This window comes from Mandrillus leucophaeus, unplaced genomic scaffold (genome assembly GCF_000951045.1).
Source record: "Mandrillus leucophaeus isolate KB7577 unplaced genomic scaffold, Mleu.le_1.0 Scaffold20, whole genome shotgun sequence".
NCBI lineage: Eukaryota > Metazoa > Chordata > Mammalia > Primates > Cercopithecidae > Mandrillus > Mandrillus leucophaeus.
In genome coordinates this window covers 3,467,480-3,485,144 of record NW_012102032.1, presented here as the reverse complement: position 1 = coordinate 3,485,144, position 17,665 = coordinate 3,467,480, and the positions used below count along the sequence as shown (strand labels likewise).

The window sequence follows — 17,665 nt, the reverse complement described above, 5'->3', positions numbered from 1 at the left end:
AGCATTTATACACATTAGCTAATACGAGATCATACTTGTTAAATGTTTATTAAAATGTCTCCAAATTCCTCTAGCCTTGGCAGACAGGGTAAGGCATTTGGGACAGGTTCATCAACTGATGGGCAGGTTCATCTCACCAATGAGGAGTCCCACCCAGATCAGATTCTATCTCTACAGGAGAGGTCCCCAAGGGAGATTGCCTTCAGGACAAAGTCCCACTTCATGTTGTGCCCACCTTTCCAACATGTACTCCAGGTTGGTCAGCCTCGCTTCACCTGGGGAGACGATATGGACAGCATAGGAGCTGAGGGAGCGGTGGATAAACCCCTGGGAATGCAGGTATCTCAGGGCGTCAGATATCTGGAGCAGCAGGTGCACGATCACCTCCATGTGCAGCACTGGGAACTGGGATCGCTGCAAGCAAGAGATAAAATGCCAAGGAAAAAAAAAAAAGGACTGGGGCTCTGACACTGTAGCATTTTGTGATTTCCAGTCTTTCCATATGATCCTCACGGCTACTAAGGATCCCCATTTTAGAGATGGAGAACCTAAAGCTCAGTGAGGCTAAGTGAAAGGCCTGACGTCCCAATGACTCAGGCCCCCTGGATCCAAACCTGGATTCCTTTCCCTCAGCTGAGCTGCTTCATACCACAAAAAATGAAAATAAATTTCTCAAAGTCTGTTATGTGCATCCAGGATTGGCCAGGGGAAAACTGACAGGGGAGGTCCCCCCATACCACCAGTAAACCTGCCCTGTGCCCTCCCTGTCCAAGCCCAAGCTGCTGGGGAGAACCTAGAAGCTCAAAGGACCCTGCAGGATGCAGATAACCAATTAAGTCCTACCCCAGTCAGATGAGCCAGAAAGTGCTTTCTAAGGGGACAGAAAGTCACTCACATCAATGCACCTGGCTGACTAAAGTCTTAATGGGTCTCTCCCCCAGAGAAATGGTCTTTAAGGTAATACCCTCACTCAAGGGGGAAAAAACAAAAAAACAGAATAGGATGTCCTCAGGCAGAAGGAATGGCAAGCCATTTGGGGGAAGGGCCCTTCTTGGGGTCTCCTTATTTATATCTAGAATCTTTAGAGCAAAGTTATGGAGGAAAAAAACCTAAATACTCCAGGAGCTCTCTAAACCCACATCTCAGGCCAAAGCACTCTTCCCAGGGACTCTATACAAGCCAGGAAAGATGTCTCCCAACCCCAAGGAAACTTGAGAGGTGAGAGGGGAGTGATACAGGCCTCTAAAGAAAAAACTGGCAGAGCACAAATGAAAATGTAGGAAAATAAAGCCAGTGGTTGCTGGATTATAGTTAGTCAAAAGGTGTCTGTGTTCTCTGGGTCCATTGCACTCTTAGATGTCTGATAAAGAAGCAGGACTAGGCTGGCCTCAGTGGCTCGTACCTGTAATCCCAACACTTTGGGAAGCTAAGGCAGGAGTTCAAGACCAGCCTGGGAAAGCAACATAGTGGGACCATGATTCTACTAAAATTTAAAAAATTAGCTGGGTGGGGGTTGGGTGCAGTGACTCAAGTCTGCAATCCCAGCACTTCAGGAGGCTGAGGCGGGTGGATCACCTGAGGTCAGGAGTTCAAGATGATCCTGGCCAACATGGTGAAACCCCGTCTCTACTAAAAATACAAAAATTAGCTGGGTGTGGTGGGGGGTGCCTGTAATCCCAGCTACTTCGGAGGCTGAGGCATGAGAATTGCTTGAACCAGGGAGGCAGAAGTTGCAGTGAGCAGAGATCATGCCACTGTACTCCAGCCTGGTGGACAGAAGGAGACTCTGTCTCGAAAAAAAAAAAATTAGCTGGGCATGGTGGCATGTACCTGTAGTCCCAGCTACACTGGAGGCTGATGCAGGAGGATCATTTGAGCCCAGGAGCTGGAGGTTACAGTGAGCTATGATCTCACTACTGTACTCCAGCCTGGGCAATAGAGCAAGACCCCGTCTCAAAAAAAAGCAGGACAGGCCGGGCACAGTGGCTGAAGCCTGTAATCCCAGCACTTTGGGAGGCCGAGGTGGGTGGATCATCTGAGGTCAGGAGTTTGAGAACAGCCTGGCCAACAGGGTGAAACCCCGTCTTTACAAAAAATACAAAAATTAGCTGGGCACGGTGTTGGGCACCTGTAATCCCAGCTACTCAGGAGGCTGAGGCAGGAGAATCACTTGAACCCAGGAGGTGGAGGTTGCAATGAGCCAAGATTGCGCCACTGCACTCCAGCCTAGGCAAGAGAGGGACTCTCTGTCCCTCAAAAAAAAAAAAAAGTAGAACTGACAATAATACAACCATACTAGTTCTGACCATGTGCTTATCAGCCTTAAAGAGCATGTTACACAGCCCCTATAAAGCAAAAGAATAAAGATATTTATCTTCCATGCATACAGCAATGGGATCGCCACAGCTGGGGCAAGAGGGTAACGAAGGAAGAAACTGGGAGGGGAGCAATGGAAAATCCATGGAAACAGCGGTTTACTCGTTCATGAAGGACACTGAACAATGTGCCAATAGTGATGCGCTCATATACAAGGCGAGTTTTCTCCAGGTCCTGGGACAGACACACAGCCATCAACTGTAGCAGGTAGGGGTGCCGTAGCTTGCTGCAAAAGAAAAGAAGCTTCAGAAAAGGCAGGGGAGAGGAGGACATAATGAAAAAATGGGCATAGGCCTTTTGAACACATTCTAAACAAATACCATCTGTATACGATGTTTCCTTTTCTTTTTTTTTGAGACGGAGTCTCACTCTGTCGCCCAGGCTGGAGTGCAGTGGCTGGATCTCAGCTCACTGCAAGCTCCGCCTCCCGGGTTTACGCCATTCTCCTGCCTCAGCCTCCCGAGTAGCTGGGACTACAGGCGCCCGTCACCTCGCCCGGCTAGTTTTTTTTTTTTTTTTTGTATTTTTTAGTAGAGACAGGGTTTCACCTTGTCAGCCAGGATGGTCTTGATCTCCTGACCTCGTGATCCGCCCGTCTCGGCCTCCCAAAGTGCTGGGATTACAGGCTTGAGCCACCGCGCCCGGCTTTTTTTTGGTTTTTTTTTTTTTGAGACCGAGTCTCACTCTATTGCCCAGTCTGGAGTACAGTGGCGTGATCTCGGCTCACTGCAACCTCTGCCTCTTGGGTTCAAGCAATTCTACTGCCTCAGCCTTCCAAGTAGCTGGGATTATGGGTGACCACCACCATGTACAGCTAATTTTTGTATTTCTAGTAAAAATGGGGTTTCGCCATGTTGGCCAGGCTGGTCTTGAACTCCTGACCTCAGGTGATCCACCCACCTTGGCCTCCCAAAGTGCTGGGATTACAGGCATAAGCCATTGCACCCGGCCTTGTGTATACAATGTTTTCTAAGAAAACAGGATGAGGTGTTGGTGAGGGTTTCTGTTGGAATCTGTGGTCCTAACTGACGAGACCCTGGGAGCTTAGAGCCATCAATGACAACAATGGCAATGTGGCTAAGAGCTCCTGTATTCTTTGCATATATCATCTCAGATCCTAACAACCACCTGCAAGAAATGTATCATTATACTCATTTTATAAATGAGGAGACCAACATCAAGGAAATGTCAGGGCCTGGTGCAGTGGCTCATATCTGTAATGCCAGCACTTTGGGAGGCCAAGGTGGGCAGATCACTTGAAATCAGGAGTTTGAGGCCAGCCTGGCCAAAATGATGAAACCCTGTCTCTACTGAAAATACAAAAGTTAGCCAGGTGTAGTGGCACATGCCAGTAGTCCCAGCTACTCAGGAGGCTGAGGCCCGGGAATCACTTGAGCCCAGGAGGTGGAGGTTGCAGTGAGCCTAGATCGTACCACTGCACTCCAGCCTGGGTGACGGAGTGAGACTCAATCCCCACCGCCACCCCCCCAAAAAAGAGGAAGAAATATGTCAGGAATTCATCCAAGTTTGCACACCCGACTTAGTCTCATGTCAAAGTCTATGCTGCCCAGGCTCCTTCTTAAAGCTTCCTTTGGTCCCTTCAAGTCGATTTCCACAAAAAAAAGAATGTAGCCCCTCTACATGCCTCCTGCAGGAGTTGAGGAGCCTTCTCAGGAGAAAGCTCGATGAGCCTGGGTCCACTGAACGAATGAATCAAGAACCTGTCCTAGCAAGTGCAGAATGACCTAACTCTGGGTCCACTGAATGAATGAATCAAGACCCTGTCTTAGCAAGAGCAGAAGGACCTAACTCTGGAGCCACAGGAGCCCTAAGGTCCAGAGACCCATGAGCCTGTCCTCAATGGACATGAGACATGTCCTCAGACATCTGGATCTTAAGCAAGCCATTTCTCTATGAAAACAGGATAGCCACATGTTGTCCTGATGGGTACAGGGCCCAAAGAGGGTGGGACTCAGGGATTGTAGCATAATAACCAGAAGGGCCTGCATGGAGGCTGCCGCATTCAGAGACATGGGTTACAGGGCAGCTAACAGACACAGGCCCTCACCACCACTGTCCCCACTGCTCAGGCTACTCATTAATTTCTCTTCCTCTTTCTTGGCAGCCCTTGTAAGTCAAGTCAATCAATTTCAACAGTCAGGAAATGTTGAGACTGAGAGGGGCTGGAGCTCCCTATCCCAGGCACAGAGCTGAATAGCCCAGAACCTGGGTCTGTAGAGAGACCTAGACCTATAAGGGGCCTGGGCCTTGGGCTTCCTTCTCACCTGCTGTGTTCCTGCTCAGCAATTAACAAGTCGGCCAGCCGCAGCTTGCTGCAGTGTGGGTGGGTGGGGAGATTCAGCTCTTTCACTGTGACCCTGCTCCCGTTCCATACCAGGCTACAAGGACAGGAAAGAGTTTCAGCAGAAGGGAGTGAGCAGCCACTTACTCCTTCAATGAATGAGCTTTCCTAAGCAAGGACCAGAGAAGTGGTCTCCACATAGAACTTGCAATGCCCACTGGGCACTACTGGGTCCTCCCTCCCACTACCTCCAGGTACTAAAGCACCTTGGAGAACTTAGGTATAGGTGGTGGGAAGTCGTCACTGAATGCAAGGGAGGGAGTGACTTGATCAGGTTTGTATTCAAAAGCACAATGGTACTGGCAGTGTGGGGAATGGGTAGGGGAGGGGTGGTCCAGAGAATGGGAAGCCAGTTAGGAGACCAGTCCAGGTGAGGGATGGTAAAGACTTGGGCAAAGGCAGTAGCAATAACACAGCTTCTATAGGGGCTTCATTACCCTTGGCCTGTATCAGAGGCAAGATAGTCACTACCAAGCTGCCTCTAAATCTTTAGCAAGCAAAGACATTAAAATATTGTAATGAGTAATCTTTCAGAGCAGTGGTTCTCCCCCAGAGGACATTTGGCAATGTCTGTAAGACAGTTGTCACAGCTGTGGGGGCTGTAAGGGACTGTAACTGGCACTAATGGGTAGAGACCAGGGGCTTCTAAACATCCTACAATGCACAGGACTACTCCCAACAACAAAGGATCATCTGGCCAAAAATGGTAATAGTGTCCTGGCTGAGAAACCCTGATTTAGACAGATGTTCTAATGTGTTCCCTGTGTTTGAGTAGAAACTCCCCACATATAAGGAAGTCACATGCAGCCCACACTCTTCCCTTGAAACTCAATCAGACCTCCCACTGGCCAGCCCCCACTTACTTGGTCATGACCATGTAGGGACCGCTGAAGAAAGAGAAGGTGGGCTCATCATCAGCTTGAATCACTTCCTTTTCTCCAATGACCAGAAGAGATCCTAGATAGGCGATCTGTGTTGCCCCTGTGAGATAAAACTGAAACCAAGGCATAGCCTCAAATTAGGGGGAGAAGGGAGGAAAAGCAGAACACATCCGGAATCCTATCAGCCAGCTAAAAGAATGATAATTGCTATTTATCAACTTTCTGAATACCCCTGTGCACTAGGCCCTTTTTTTTTTTTTTTTTTTTTTGAGACAGGGTATCACTCTGTCACCCAGGCTGCGGCATATGACATGATCTTGGCTCACTGCAGCCTTGACCTCCTGGGCTCAAGCGATCCTCTCACTCCACCCTCCCAAGCAGCTGGGATTACAAGCATGCACCACCACACCTGGCTAATTTTTTTTTTTTTTTTAATAGAGATGGGCTTTTGCCATGTTGGCTGGTGTCAAACTCCTGGGCCCAAGTGATCCACCCACCTTGGTCTCCCAAAGTGCTAAGATTATAGACGTGAGCCACCAGGCCTCACCACAATTCTTTATATTATCTTTAATCTTTCTAAAAACTTTCAAGGTTGTATGTTATTTCCCTTTTATTCTTTTCTGTGAAGAAACTGAGGCTCATAGAAAGAAGTCAGATGCCTCAAGTGCCATGGCTGGGACTGAGAAGCCCATTGTGGCCCCCACAGCACCCAGGATTGTGTGCGGCCAAATCAGATATTCCTCCTCCCCGCCCCCCCAAGGCTGCCTCAGCACAACAAACAGAACGCGCAGTAGGGCTAGGCGAGTTGGCTCACGCCTGTAATCCCAGCACTTTGAGAGGCCAAGGTGGATGGATTGCTTGAGTCCAGAAGATTGACACCAGCCTGGGCAACATGGTGAAATCCCATCTCTACTAAAAATACAAGTAACCAGGCATGGTGGCACATGCCTGTGATCCCACCTACTTGGGAGGATTGAGGCACAAGAATTGTTTGAACCCAGTAGGCAGAGGTTGCTGCAGTGAGCCGAGATCGCGCCACTGCACTCCACCCTGGGCAACAGAGCCAGACTCTGTCTCAAAAAAAAAAAAAAATTTTTTTTAAATTTAAAACTAAAAATTAATTAATTAATTAAAAGATCATTTTCTAAACTTAAGTCTAGCCCAGGGTCATCCAAGGGAATTCTCTGGGGGTTTCACAATTTGTTAGTAAGACAGCAACACTAAGACATACTTCTCCCTCAATAGGGACAAAAAAGAAAAGAACACCACTTTGGTAAGGATAAGGAGGCAGGAGTTGGACAAAGGTAGGAGATGGGGCCCGATGATTCTCCAGTTAGTCCAGAAAACACTGGCTGTCAGTGGCAACCTCTTACCTTCCCAAAACCAAAGCTGTAGATATTTTGAGCAGAAATGACTCCAGCTTTAAGCAGTCGGTTAGGAGAGCCATTGGGGTTTCTAGAAATATTTAAAAGAGGAAAAAAAAAAAACTCAATTAACCACTCATATCCAGAAGAATAATGCTGAGCCAAGTTTTCAGAAGGTATAGTTGATTTTGTCTTTACTGCTAGACTTTTTGTTACAAAACTAGAGATGATGTAATAGCCAGCCTCTGAGAGGGCCTCTATGATTCTCACTTACCAGTATGCATAACCTTGTGTAGGCACTCACAGGTCAGACGGGGTTGACCTGTTAACTCATTTTTGACTGTTAACAGTGCAAAACAGTGATGGTCTGTCACTTTGAGGCTAAATCTACCAAGGCTTTGGCCCTGATCTCTCTTGGATCATTTGCTCTGCCAGCTGCCATGATATGAGGACATGATATGAGCAGCCCTAGGGGGAGGCTCAATGCCCAGCACCAATTTGCCAGCCATGTAAACGAGCCATCTTGGAACTGAACTGTCCATCCTCAGTCAAGCCTTCAGATGAATACAGCCCTAACTAACATCTTAACTGCAACTTCTTTAGAAACTCTGAGCCAGAACAACCTAGTTAAACCATTCCCTGATTCCTGACCTACAGAAATTGTGTGAGATAAAAACGTTGTTTGAGGCTGCTAAGTTTGGGGGTGATTCATTATACAGCAATAGATAACAAATACAGATGGTCAGAGTTGGAAATAACCATAAGCACATCTCGTTCAGTTTTTTCATTTTATAGGCAAAAAAATGAAGCCCAGGAACAGGAAATTTGCTGGCCTGAGGTCATAAAATGCAGCAGTGACCAGACCCTGATGTTGCTCATTCCAGCCACTGTTCTTCTCACATTCCACACCCAAACCATCACCTGTGCATCAGGGTACCCCTTCACTGAAGTTGTCTTGGAAGATGGGGTGATGCCTTGTATTTCTTTGGTTCCCAGAATCTGGCATGGTGCCATGCAGTAGGTGCTCAGTTAATGCTTGCCAGTTGAGTACTTTCAGCTCAGACTGAAGGAAAAAACAACCTACCACCACCAGAGGCACTTTCCTTTTCTTGGCAAATGGCAAAGGAGCTGGGGGACGGTGCATATTCAGGGCCAGCCTACCTCAGGTCTGTGAGGCCCCACATGCCACTACTAGAGAACACATGTAAACGCTTTACTTCTTTTCTATTTCCTCAGCAACTCATCAGTGCCAAGCTGTCCCGTATCTGCTTTAAGCTGCTATGCTATTGAGGAGAAGACTCTGAAGTTTAGACTGAGATAAACTGAGCATCCCAGTTTACACCTGGTATCTCAGCACCATTATTGATAGTCTCCCTTTCACTCTGGAAACAGCCAACAGATAATAAGCTATATGGTCACTCTCACTTGAGTAGACAGGCCCTAAGAAAAAGGCCACTTTTCTACACCAAATCATCAGCCTCTTCTTAAAATAAGGCTTATGTGCTTAGGCCTCAGAAGATCTAAGAGACAGTGAACCGTTTCTTGCCCAGGGGAACAGAACTTGTGCTGACAGTGACGGTGTCAGCCTCCAGCAGCAGTGGAACTGGAGGTAACCAGTGACAAGGCCTCCTGCCTTCCACTCTGGAATCTCTGGGCAGTACGTGGCTCTTTGGAGCGGAGAGTTCTTTTTAAGCAAAAGAGCCGAGTGTTCTCAAACAGTGACCTGGACAACAACTGCAGTTCAGATCAACATTTCCTGCTCTCCTACCTAAATTTCTCAGCACACATCTATATAACTAAACTCGGCTGGGTTAAGGGGAGAAAAAACTAACTCCAGTCATCTACAGCCATTGGTCCTCAACTCAGTGCTTTTCTTCTTTTCCTAGTACAAGCTCTGTGCAAACACACGTGTGAGGAATCTTATCTGACATAGTACCACTCACAAATCTCAAAGGCTAACTCTAATTTCAAGAATTTGTGTGGTTTTTTACATTAAGAGAAGGGGGGCAGGCACAGTGGCTCACGCCTGTAATCCCAGCATTTCAGGAGGCAGAGGCGGGTGGATCACTTGAGGTCAGGAATTCCAGACCAGCCTGGCCATGGTGAAACCCCATCTCTACTGAAAATATAAAATTAGCCAGGTGTGCTAATTTTATATTAATCCCAGCTACTCAGGAGGCCGAGGCAGGAGAATTGCTTGAACCCAGGAGACAGAGGTTGCAGTGAGCCAAGATTGCACGGACTCCTGCCTGGGCGACAGAGTAAGACTCAGTCTCAAAAAAAAAAAAAAAAAAAAGGTGGGGGAAGTGTATTTCCATGTAAACATTCCATTAACCCCATAAGAATGCTTCATCTAATTCTAAACTCGATGCTGTATCTAGATAAGTAAGACTGTAAAAGCTCACCCACTCTTACACTTGGGTTTTCCTTTCAGGCTCACTCATGAGCCTCTTCTCCTTCTACAGAGCCCTACCATGCACCAAGCAGCTAAGGGTTAGTAGCAATGAAGAGGACAGACACAGACCCTGCCCTCTTGGAATTCACAATTTAATTGGAAAACTGGAGAAGAACATATACAAATAAAATAATTGCAAACTATGACAATTCTCTAAACTCTGAAGAAGGGGTCTCCATACAAGCACCAGGGGCAGAGGGAGGAGATGAAGTGGGAGGGCTTGGATGAGGCAGGGCCTCCAAGGCCAGATAAGGGATTTCTGAACTTAACCTAATAGCCACAGGGAAGGTCCTTAAGGAGTTTTAGCAGAGTGGTACAACCTGATTTCTATTATTTTATTTTTTGTTTGATTACTTTATTTTATTTTAATTTTTTGAGACAGGATCTCGCTCTGTCACCCAGTCTGGAGTGCAGTTGCATGATATTGGCTTGCTGCAACCTCCACCTCCCAGATTCCAGCGATTCTCTCACCTCAGCCTCCAGAGTAGCTGGAACTATGAGGAGCACACCAACACACTAGGCTTTTTTTTTTGAGACGGTCTGTTGCTCTGTCACCCAGGTTGGAGTGCAGTGGTGCGATCTTGGCTCACTGCAACTTCCGCCTCCTGGGTTCAAGTGATTCTCCTGCCTCAGCCTCCTGAGTAGCTGGGATTACAGGTGCATGCCACCACACCCGGCTAATTTTTGTATTTTTAGTAGAGACAGGGTTTCCTCATGTTGGCCAGGCTGGTCTCGAACTCCTGACCTCAGGTGATCCGCCCACCTCAGCCTCCCAAAGTGATTACAGGTGTGAGCCACTGCACTCAGCTACCTGATTTCCATTTTTAAAAGGTCATTCTGGATACTGAGTAAAGAGCCAAAACTGGTCAGAGTGGCAGGCAGCACAGCAGCTAGGAGTTAACGGGATCATGAACTCATCTCGCCTGAGGAGCCAGGAGTATCCAATCATCAGAGGAAAGTCAGGACTTGAAGTGCATGAATGACAGGACAAGGAAGCCTGCAAAAGTGTGGTGAGCCCACCTACCCTGCTTACAGAAAGAGATGCCATCAGAGAAAAGCCAAACGGGAAGGACTTTCTACATACAAACCCTAAGTCAACCAATCCCAGAGAAGTTGAAATGACACTCCTCCCTTCCAAGCTTAACCCTGAGCACGGAGAGAAGCACAGAGCCCACCTCCTGCAGCTGTGATGGAAAAGGAGGGGGCTGCCCATCCAGCTGGCAGCAAGTCTCTCATATCAGCTGAAAATAGCCGAAGAAACTGTAAGTTAAGCATTTGTGGTCTTTTGCAACCTTAGTAATAAAGGAACACTCTTTCTGTTGTTCAGGAGATGACGAAAAAGCCAGAAAGGTGTCCTGCTGGGTAAGGGTTTTCTGCTGGGCTCCTCAGACCTGAGATGTTCCCCTTCTGCTAAACACAGGGTAGTTTCCACTGGAGCCCACACTCATTCCTCTCAGACCTTCTGGGGAGAGGGAAGAGAGGGCCAAAGGTGATCCTCTGGCCTTCCTTCATCAGGGCCAAGCCTTTTCTTTCCAAGCACGCCCCTTTGGATGAGCCAGATGCCAGAGGGCACTGATGTGGAGGAGCCGAAGCAACCCATGCTGTAGGGCTCCCACAAGGAAGGCTGGGTGATGGAGAATATCCCACTCTGCTTGAGGCAGTACTCACCCCTGCACAAGGCTCCCAAACCAGGGCGGGCTGTAGACAAGCCGCTGCGGGGAGTCTATCTTCTTCAGGAGGTCGTAAGAGAAGCCCTGGATGATGGCCTGCATGTGTAAGGCACAGCGCTGCATGAACTCCACTATCTGCAAAACATCAGAGACGCCCAATGCGGGCACACCAGTTCTCAATGGAATGGAAGCCTGGGTGTGAAGACAAATGGTCCGAGGAACTGAGAGCCCCCAACAGAAAAATCTCTCAAAAGGAAAGGGCCCAGGTGATTTTCTAAAGGTATGGAATGTTTTCAGGGACAGGATTTAGGGCAACAATTTCCTCCAACTCCCTCCTTCAACAGATGAGGAAACCAAGGCCAAGAGGAGTAAAACTGCTGGTCCAAGGCCCAACAGCTAATAAGCAGGAGCCCCAGAAAGGAGACTGCACACAGAGGGGCCTGGCACTGTACCTGCCCTTTGAGTTTTACATTTATGTTATTTAGTCTTCATTAAAACACATCACACCAGCCGGGCGCGATGGCTCATGCCTGTAATCACAGCACTTTGGGAGGCCGAGGTGGGCGAATCACCTGAGTCAGGAGTTCAAGACCAGCCTTGCCAACATGGAGAAACCCCGTCTCTACTGAAAATACAAAAGTGAGCTCAGTGTGGTGGTGCATGCCTGTAATCTGAGCTACTCAGGAGGCTGAGGCAGAAGAACTGCTTGAACCCAGGAGGCAGAGGTTGCAGTGAGCCAAGATCGCACCACTGCATTCTAGTCTGGGTGACAGAGCAACATGCCATCTCAAAAAAAAAAAAAAAAAGCTGAGTGTGTTGGTGTGCTCATGCTGAGCTCATGCCACTGCACTCCAGCCTGGGCAACAGACTCCTTCCCCCCACCCCCCCCAAAAAAAAAAAACAATTTCCACCTGCCAAGCAAAGTTACTTAATGTCAGTGGGCCTCAGTTTCCCCACCTGTACAATAAGGACAATAATAGTACTTACCTGAGAGGTTGTTGTGAAGATTAAAGTGACTTAATATATAAAAAACATTTAAAACAACATCTGAGTCATGGTAAGTGCTAGTTAAATAGGTCAGACAAAGTTACAGTTGTTTGCCTTTCCCACAGAATGGATGAGTAGAAAGGTTCACTAGAACTGCCGGAAGTTTCGCAGCTGGCTAACTTGCTTTGATCCAAGCTTGAGAGTCCAGTGCCAAAGCTAAGGCCACTGCACGCTCTGTGCTGACCACTGGGAGCCTGACTCTCAGTCCAGTGCTCTTCTACTGGGCATGGCTACAGAGTGGGACCCACCCTTACCTGGGTGCTATGCTCCTTTCCTGCCGTCAAAGCCCAAGTCTTCGGGTTTTGACCCCTCTCATCGTGGAGTCGCAGGTCACCTCCTGCATCCAGCAGTTTACTAAGGATCCACTGATTGCCTGAAAATGCTGCTGCATGGACAGGGGTGCTCCCATCAAAGCAGCGGCTGGGGAGGGAGATGGGTACAATGGATGTCCATGGCAATGCTCCCGCATTCCATGGAGCAGGGCTCAGTGTGCAACACATGGCTCCCATTCTACAAGGCAACCTTGATGACGAGGAATATAACATCATCATTTGTGAAGCCCGTCTGTGACCAGAGGAACTTTCTACACACACACACCCTTTTTTCCCTCCTTCACTCAACCCTTCAAGGAAGTATCATTTCCAGGTATCAACCTCCAGCTGAGGTTCATTCCCAGGCATAGACCTGGTTCCAAATCCAATTTTCTTTCCCCAGTACCCTGATATTGGCTGCACGGAAACAATGTCTTCACATCTGCAGTGTCCTGGGATCAGGCTAGTCAAGCACAGCCTAACAAGGTGCCAGCTCTCTCATTTGAGAATGTCTTCCCACAGTCCCCCAAAAAGATCCTGTGGTAGAGGCCCACAAAATCTTGGCATTAGCAACACAGTCAAGGATCTACACCTCAGAAAAATTTCACCAAAGCCAGTAAACTCTCTGAGGCATGAAGTGACAGCCTTTAATGTGTCCAGGATACAGTGAGGATATGATGTATAGCCTTAGTTTCCTAACCTGGCTACACATGAGAATCACCGGGGAACTCTCTCTTTAACTGAAAAAGAAACACAAATAAGAGGAGGGGGGAAGGGAAAAAAAAAAGAAGAAGAGGAAGAGGAAGAGGAGGAAGAGGATGAAGAGGAAGAGGAAGAAGAGGAAGAAGAAAAAGAGGAGGAAGAAAGAAAATAAAAGGATGACGAAGAGAAGATAAGAAAAAAGTCCTCCAACTCCAGACACCCAGTTCTCTTACCAAGATGCAATTACTATTACAAGTTTTTGTATCCTTCTAGAAATGTTCTAGGTATATACAAGTATAGATAAGAATACACTATACAAACTCTTCTGTATCTACATATTTTCCTTTCTCTTTTTTTTTTCTTTTTTGGAGGCAGAGTTCTGCTCTTGTCACCCAGGCTAGAGGCACGATCTCAGCTCACTGCAACCTCCGCCTCCCAGGCTCAAGTGGTTCTTCTGCCTCAGCCTCCCAAGTAGCTGGGATTACAGGTGCCCGCCACCCACGCCCAGTAACTTTTTGTATTTTTAGTAGAGACATAGAGACATGGTTTCACCATGTTGGCCAGGCTGGTCTCGAACTCCAGGTGATCCACCCGCCTCAGCTTCCCAAAGTGCTGGGATTATAAGCGTGAGCCACTGTGCCCGGCCTATGTATTTTCATTTAAGAATCTATCCTGGAGAAATTGCCATACGAGAAACTACAAGGCACCTCCATTCTTTTTAACAGCTGCATAGTATGCCAATGAATGGGTGTATCATAATTTAGTTAATAAGCCGCAGCCGGGCGCGGTGGCTCAAGCCTATAATCCCAGCACTTTGGGAGGCTGAGATGGGTGGATCACGAGGTCAGGAGATCGAGACCATCCTGGGTAACATGGTGAAACCCTGTCTCTACTAAAAAATACAAAAACTAGCCGGGCGAGGTGGCGGGCACCTGTAGTCCCAGCTACTCGGGAGACTGAGGCAGGAGAATGGCGTGAACCCGGGAGGCGGAGCTTGCAGTGAGCTCAGATCCAGCCACTGCACTCCAGCCTGGGTGACAGAGCGAGACTCCGTCTCAAAAATAAATAAATAAATAAAATAAGCCGCTGGGATATCTGTCAAAAGCACAGATTCTCAGACTATACCTTACACTGACTGAAACAAAACTTGCAAGCACAGGACCCAGGAATGTGGTTTGGTTTTGTTTTATTTTTCAAATTCCCCTGGTGGTATTAATGAGGCTTGCCTGCACCCAGGCATATAGGAACCACTGATCCCATTGGTTCTCACTGCAGGCTCTCTCCCACTGCTGGGCAGAGAAGCAGTTCAGCACAGTGCATTGTGGGAACCACAATATCCTCCTTGCTGCAAAAACAGCTTTGTATAATGTCTTACCATCTTCTTTTTTGTTTTTTGGGTTTTTTTTTTTTTTTTTTTAGATGAAGTCTCGTTCTTGTTCCCCAGGCTGGAGTGCAGTGGCACAATCTCGGCTCACTGCAATCTGCACCTCCCGGGTTCAAGTGATTCTCCTGCCTCAGCCTCCCTAGTAGCTGGGACTACCAGCGTGTGCCACCGCACCCAGCTAATTTTTTGTATTTTTAGTAGAGACGGGTTTCACCGTGTTAGCTAGGATGGTTTCCATCTCCTGACCTCATGATCCGCCCCCCTCAGCCTCCCAAAGCGCTGGGATTACAGGCGTGAGCCACCGCATCCGCCCTAATTTTTGTATTCTTAGTAGAGGCGAGGTTTTACTATGTTGGCCAGGTTGGTCTCGAACTATTGACCTCATGGTCCACCCGCCTCAGTCTCCCAAAGTGCTGGGATTATAGACGTGAGCCACTGCGCCTGGCAGCTTTTGTATTTTATGTGTGTGTGTTGTAGAGGGGTTGGTTATAAGATTGCTTAGGGGAGGAAAAGTTGGAAGCTTAGAAAAGTACAAAGAAAAAAGCCAATTAGTATGAGAATTAAGTAACCAGAGGTAACTTAAAACAATGAACATTTTGTTGTGTTTCCTTCCAGAATTTTTCTTGACTCACACACGCTCTACTGTCTCTACTGTATTGTTTAATTTCAAAGCCCGGAAGGAAATGGGTCAGCCAGATGCAGTAGCTCACACCTGTAATCCCAGCACTTTGGGAGGTGAGGTGGGAGGATTGTTTGAGCCCAGGAGTTCTGAGACCAGCCTGGGCAACAGAGACCCTGTCTATACCAAAAAAAAAAAATAAATAAAAGCAGCATGGGGACTGGCTCAGCTGATATTTGCATATACCCGTGTTGTATGGAGGCCATATTGGGACAGCCTGCAGTTCTTCAGCAAAAATGCAACATCTTTTTTCTTCAGTTTTTCCCACTTTTTTTTTTTTGAGATAGTCTCGCTCTAGTCACCCAGGCTGGAGTGCAGTGGCATGATCTTGGCTCACTGCGACCTCCGCCTCTTGGGTGCAAGCAATTCTCCTGCCTCATCCTCCTGAGTAGCTAGCATTACAGGTGCCCACCACCACGGCTGGCTAATTTTTGTATTTTTAGTAGAGATGGGGTTTCACCTTGTTGGCCAGGCTGATCTCAAACTTGACCTCAGGTGATCCACTCACCTCGGCCTCCCAAAGTGCTGGGATTACAGGCATGAGCCACCAAGCCCCGCTATTTCCCACTTCTTTTAATTACTGGAACAAGGTGTATAAACAATGCCTTGAGTGAAATAGTCATGACCATCATCACTTTCATATTCTGTATGACAGTATAACTGTGTTCAGAAAACATAAACTGTTTTTTAAAAGCCTGTATAAAAAAATACAGATAAAAATTGAAATATTTTATAGTCATCTGCATTTACAACTGCTTTGTCCAGGCTTAAAGCTGATTTCTTTAAAGATCAAACCATTCAAACCTTTAATTTTCAAGATCAGGGAATTGAGACTAGCCCATGATATGGTGCATAGTAGTAATGACACAGCTGAGACTAGGAAGGAGCTCAGCTTCTGAAGACCTCAGAGTTTAAAGAAGTTCCCTCTTTCAAGTATCCAGGAAGGCCACTTGTAATGCCAGGCAGTGCCAGGAAGGAAGTGGAAATGGACAAGAACAAGAGAGGATGGCAAACCCCTATGGCTTTGTTATTTTGTTGTTAGGAACATTTTCATGTGACTTAAAAAATATCTGATGATTAGCTGCATAGAGGTACCAGGAAAAAAAAGTTTAAAAAATTTTTTATCTGATCAAGGTGAAGGGGAATTTCTGGGAGGAGGCTTTATTCCTTTTTTTGTTTTTGATGAAGTCTTGCTCTGTTTCCTAGGTGGAGTACAGTGGTGCGATCTTGGCTCACTGCAACTTCTGCTTCCTGGGTTCAAGCGATTCTCCTGCCTCACCCTCCTGAGTACCTGGGACTACAGGCGCACGCCACCACACCTGACTGATTTTTGTATTTTTAGTTTTGCCATGTTGTCCAGGCTGGTGTTGAATTCCTGACCTCAGGTGATCCGTCTGCCTCAGCCTCTCAAAGTGATGGGATTTTAGGTATGAGCCACCACACCCAGCCAGGAGGCTTCTTTTTTTTTTTTTTTTTTTTTTTTGAGATGGAGTCTTGCTCTGTCACCCAGGCTGGAGTGCAGTGGCGCAGTCTTGGCTCACTGCAGCCTCTGCTTCCAGGGTTCCAGCAGCAATTCTCCTGCCTCAGCCTTCCAGATAACTGGGATTACAGGCACACGCCACTATGCCTGGCTACTTTTTGTATTTTTTGTAGAGATGGGGTTTCACCATGTTGGCCAGGCTGGTCTCGAACGCCCGACTTCAGATGATCCACCCGCGTCAGCCTCCCAATGTGCTAGGATTATAGGTGTGAGCCACCACACCCAGCCAGGAGGTTTTATTCCTATTATATGCGCAGTGGAAATGCTGTGATGGACTGGACCTATTGAAGTCACAAATCAGATGCCTGCTGGACCAAGTAACTGGGTTTAGGCTTTCTCTGAGGAGGGTCAGGGATCTATTGCTGTTGGGCAGGAAAGGCAGCCAGGAAAGCCAGATATTCCGAATTTCCAAGAGCCAGAAATCCCAGTTTTTAATTTGAAATCTCCCAAATGTTGCCGGGCGCAGTGGCTCACGCCTGTAATCCCAGCACTTTGGAAGGCCAAGGTGGGTGGATCACGAGGTCAGGAGATCAAGACCATCCTTGTCAACATGGTGAAACCCTGTCTCTACTAAAAATACAAAAAAATTTAGCCGGCCACGGTGGCGGGTGCTGTAGTTCCAGTTACTCAGGAGGCTCAGGCAGGAGAATCTCTTCAACCCAGGAGGCGGAGGTTGCAGTGAGCCAAGATCGTGCCACTGCACTCCAGCCTGGGCGACAGACCAAGACACTGTATCAAAATGAAAGAAGAAAGAAAGAAAGAAAGAGAGAGAGAGAGAGAGAGAGAAAGAGAGAAAGAGAGAGAGAAAGAGAGAAAGAGAGAGAGAAAGAGAGAAAGAGAGAGAGAAAGAGAGAAAGAGAGAGAGAAAGAGAGAAAGAGAGAAAGAAAATCTCC

General features: G+C 47.4%; 1 protein-coding gene across 3 annotated transcripts in view; it reads right to left on the bottom strand.

The window, feature by feature from the left end:
* The window catches only part of TEX14 (testis expressed 14), a 161,482-nt gene that overhangs the window by 69,835 nt on the left and 73,982 nt on the right, over window positions 1-17,665 (bottom strand). For 2 of the 3 annotated variants that reach the window (XM_011979187.1, XM_011979188.1), the window contains exons 4-10: window positions 12,410-12,575; window positions 11,107-11,243; window positions 6,993-7,074; window positions 5,602-5,732; window positions 4,662-4,775; window positions 2,479-2,602; window positions 236-414 (exon numbers count right to left, since the gene is read on the bottom strand). In XM_011979187.1, coding sequence (XP_011834577.1) covers window positions 236-414; window positions 2,479-2,602; window positions 4,662-4,775; window positions 5,602-5,732; window positions 6,993-7,074; window positions 11,107-11,243; window positions 12,410-12,575 — 933 coding nt within the window. Of the gene's footprint in view, window positions 1-235; window positions 415-2,478; window positions 2,603-4,661; window positions 4,776-5,601; window positions 5,751-6,992; window positions 7,075-11,106; window positions 11,244-12,409; window positions 12,576-17,665 lie in introns of all 3 variants that reach the window. The other variant, XM_011979186.1, reaches the window with a different exon arrangement.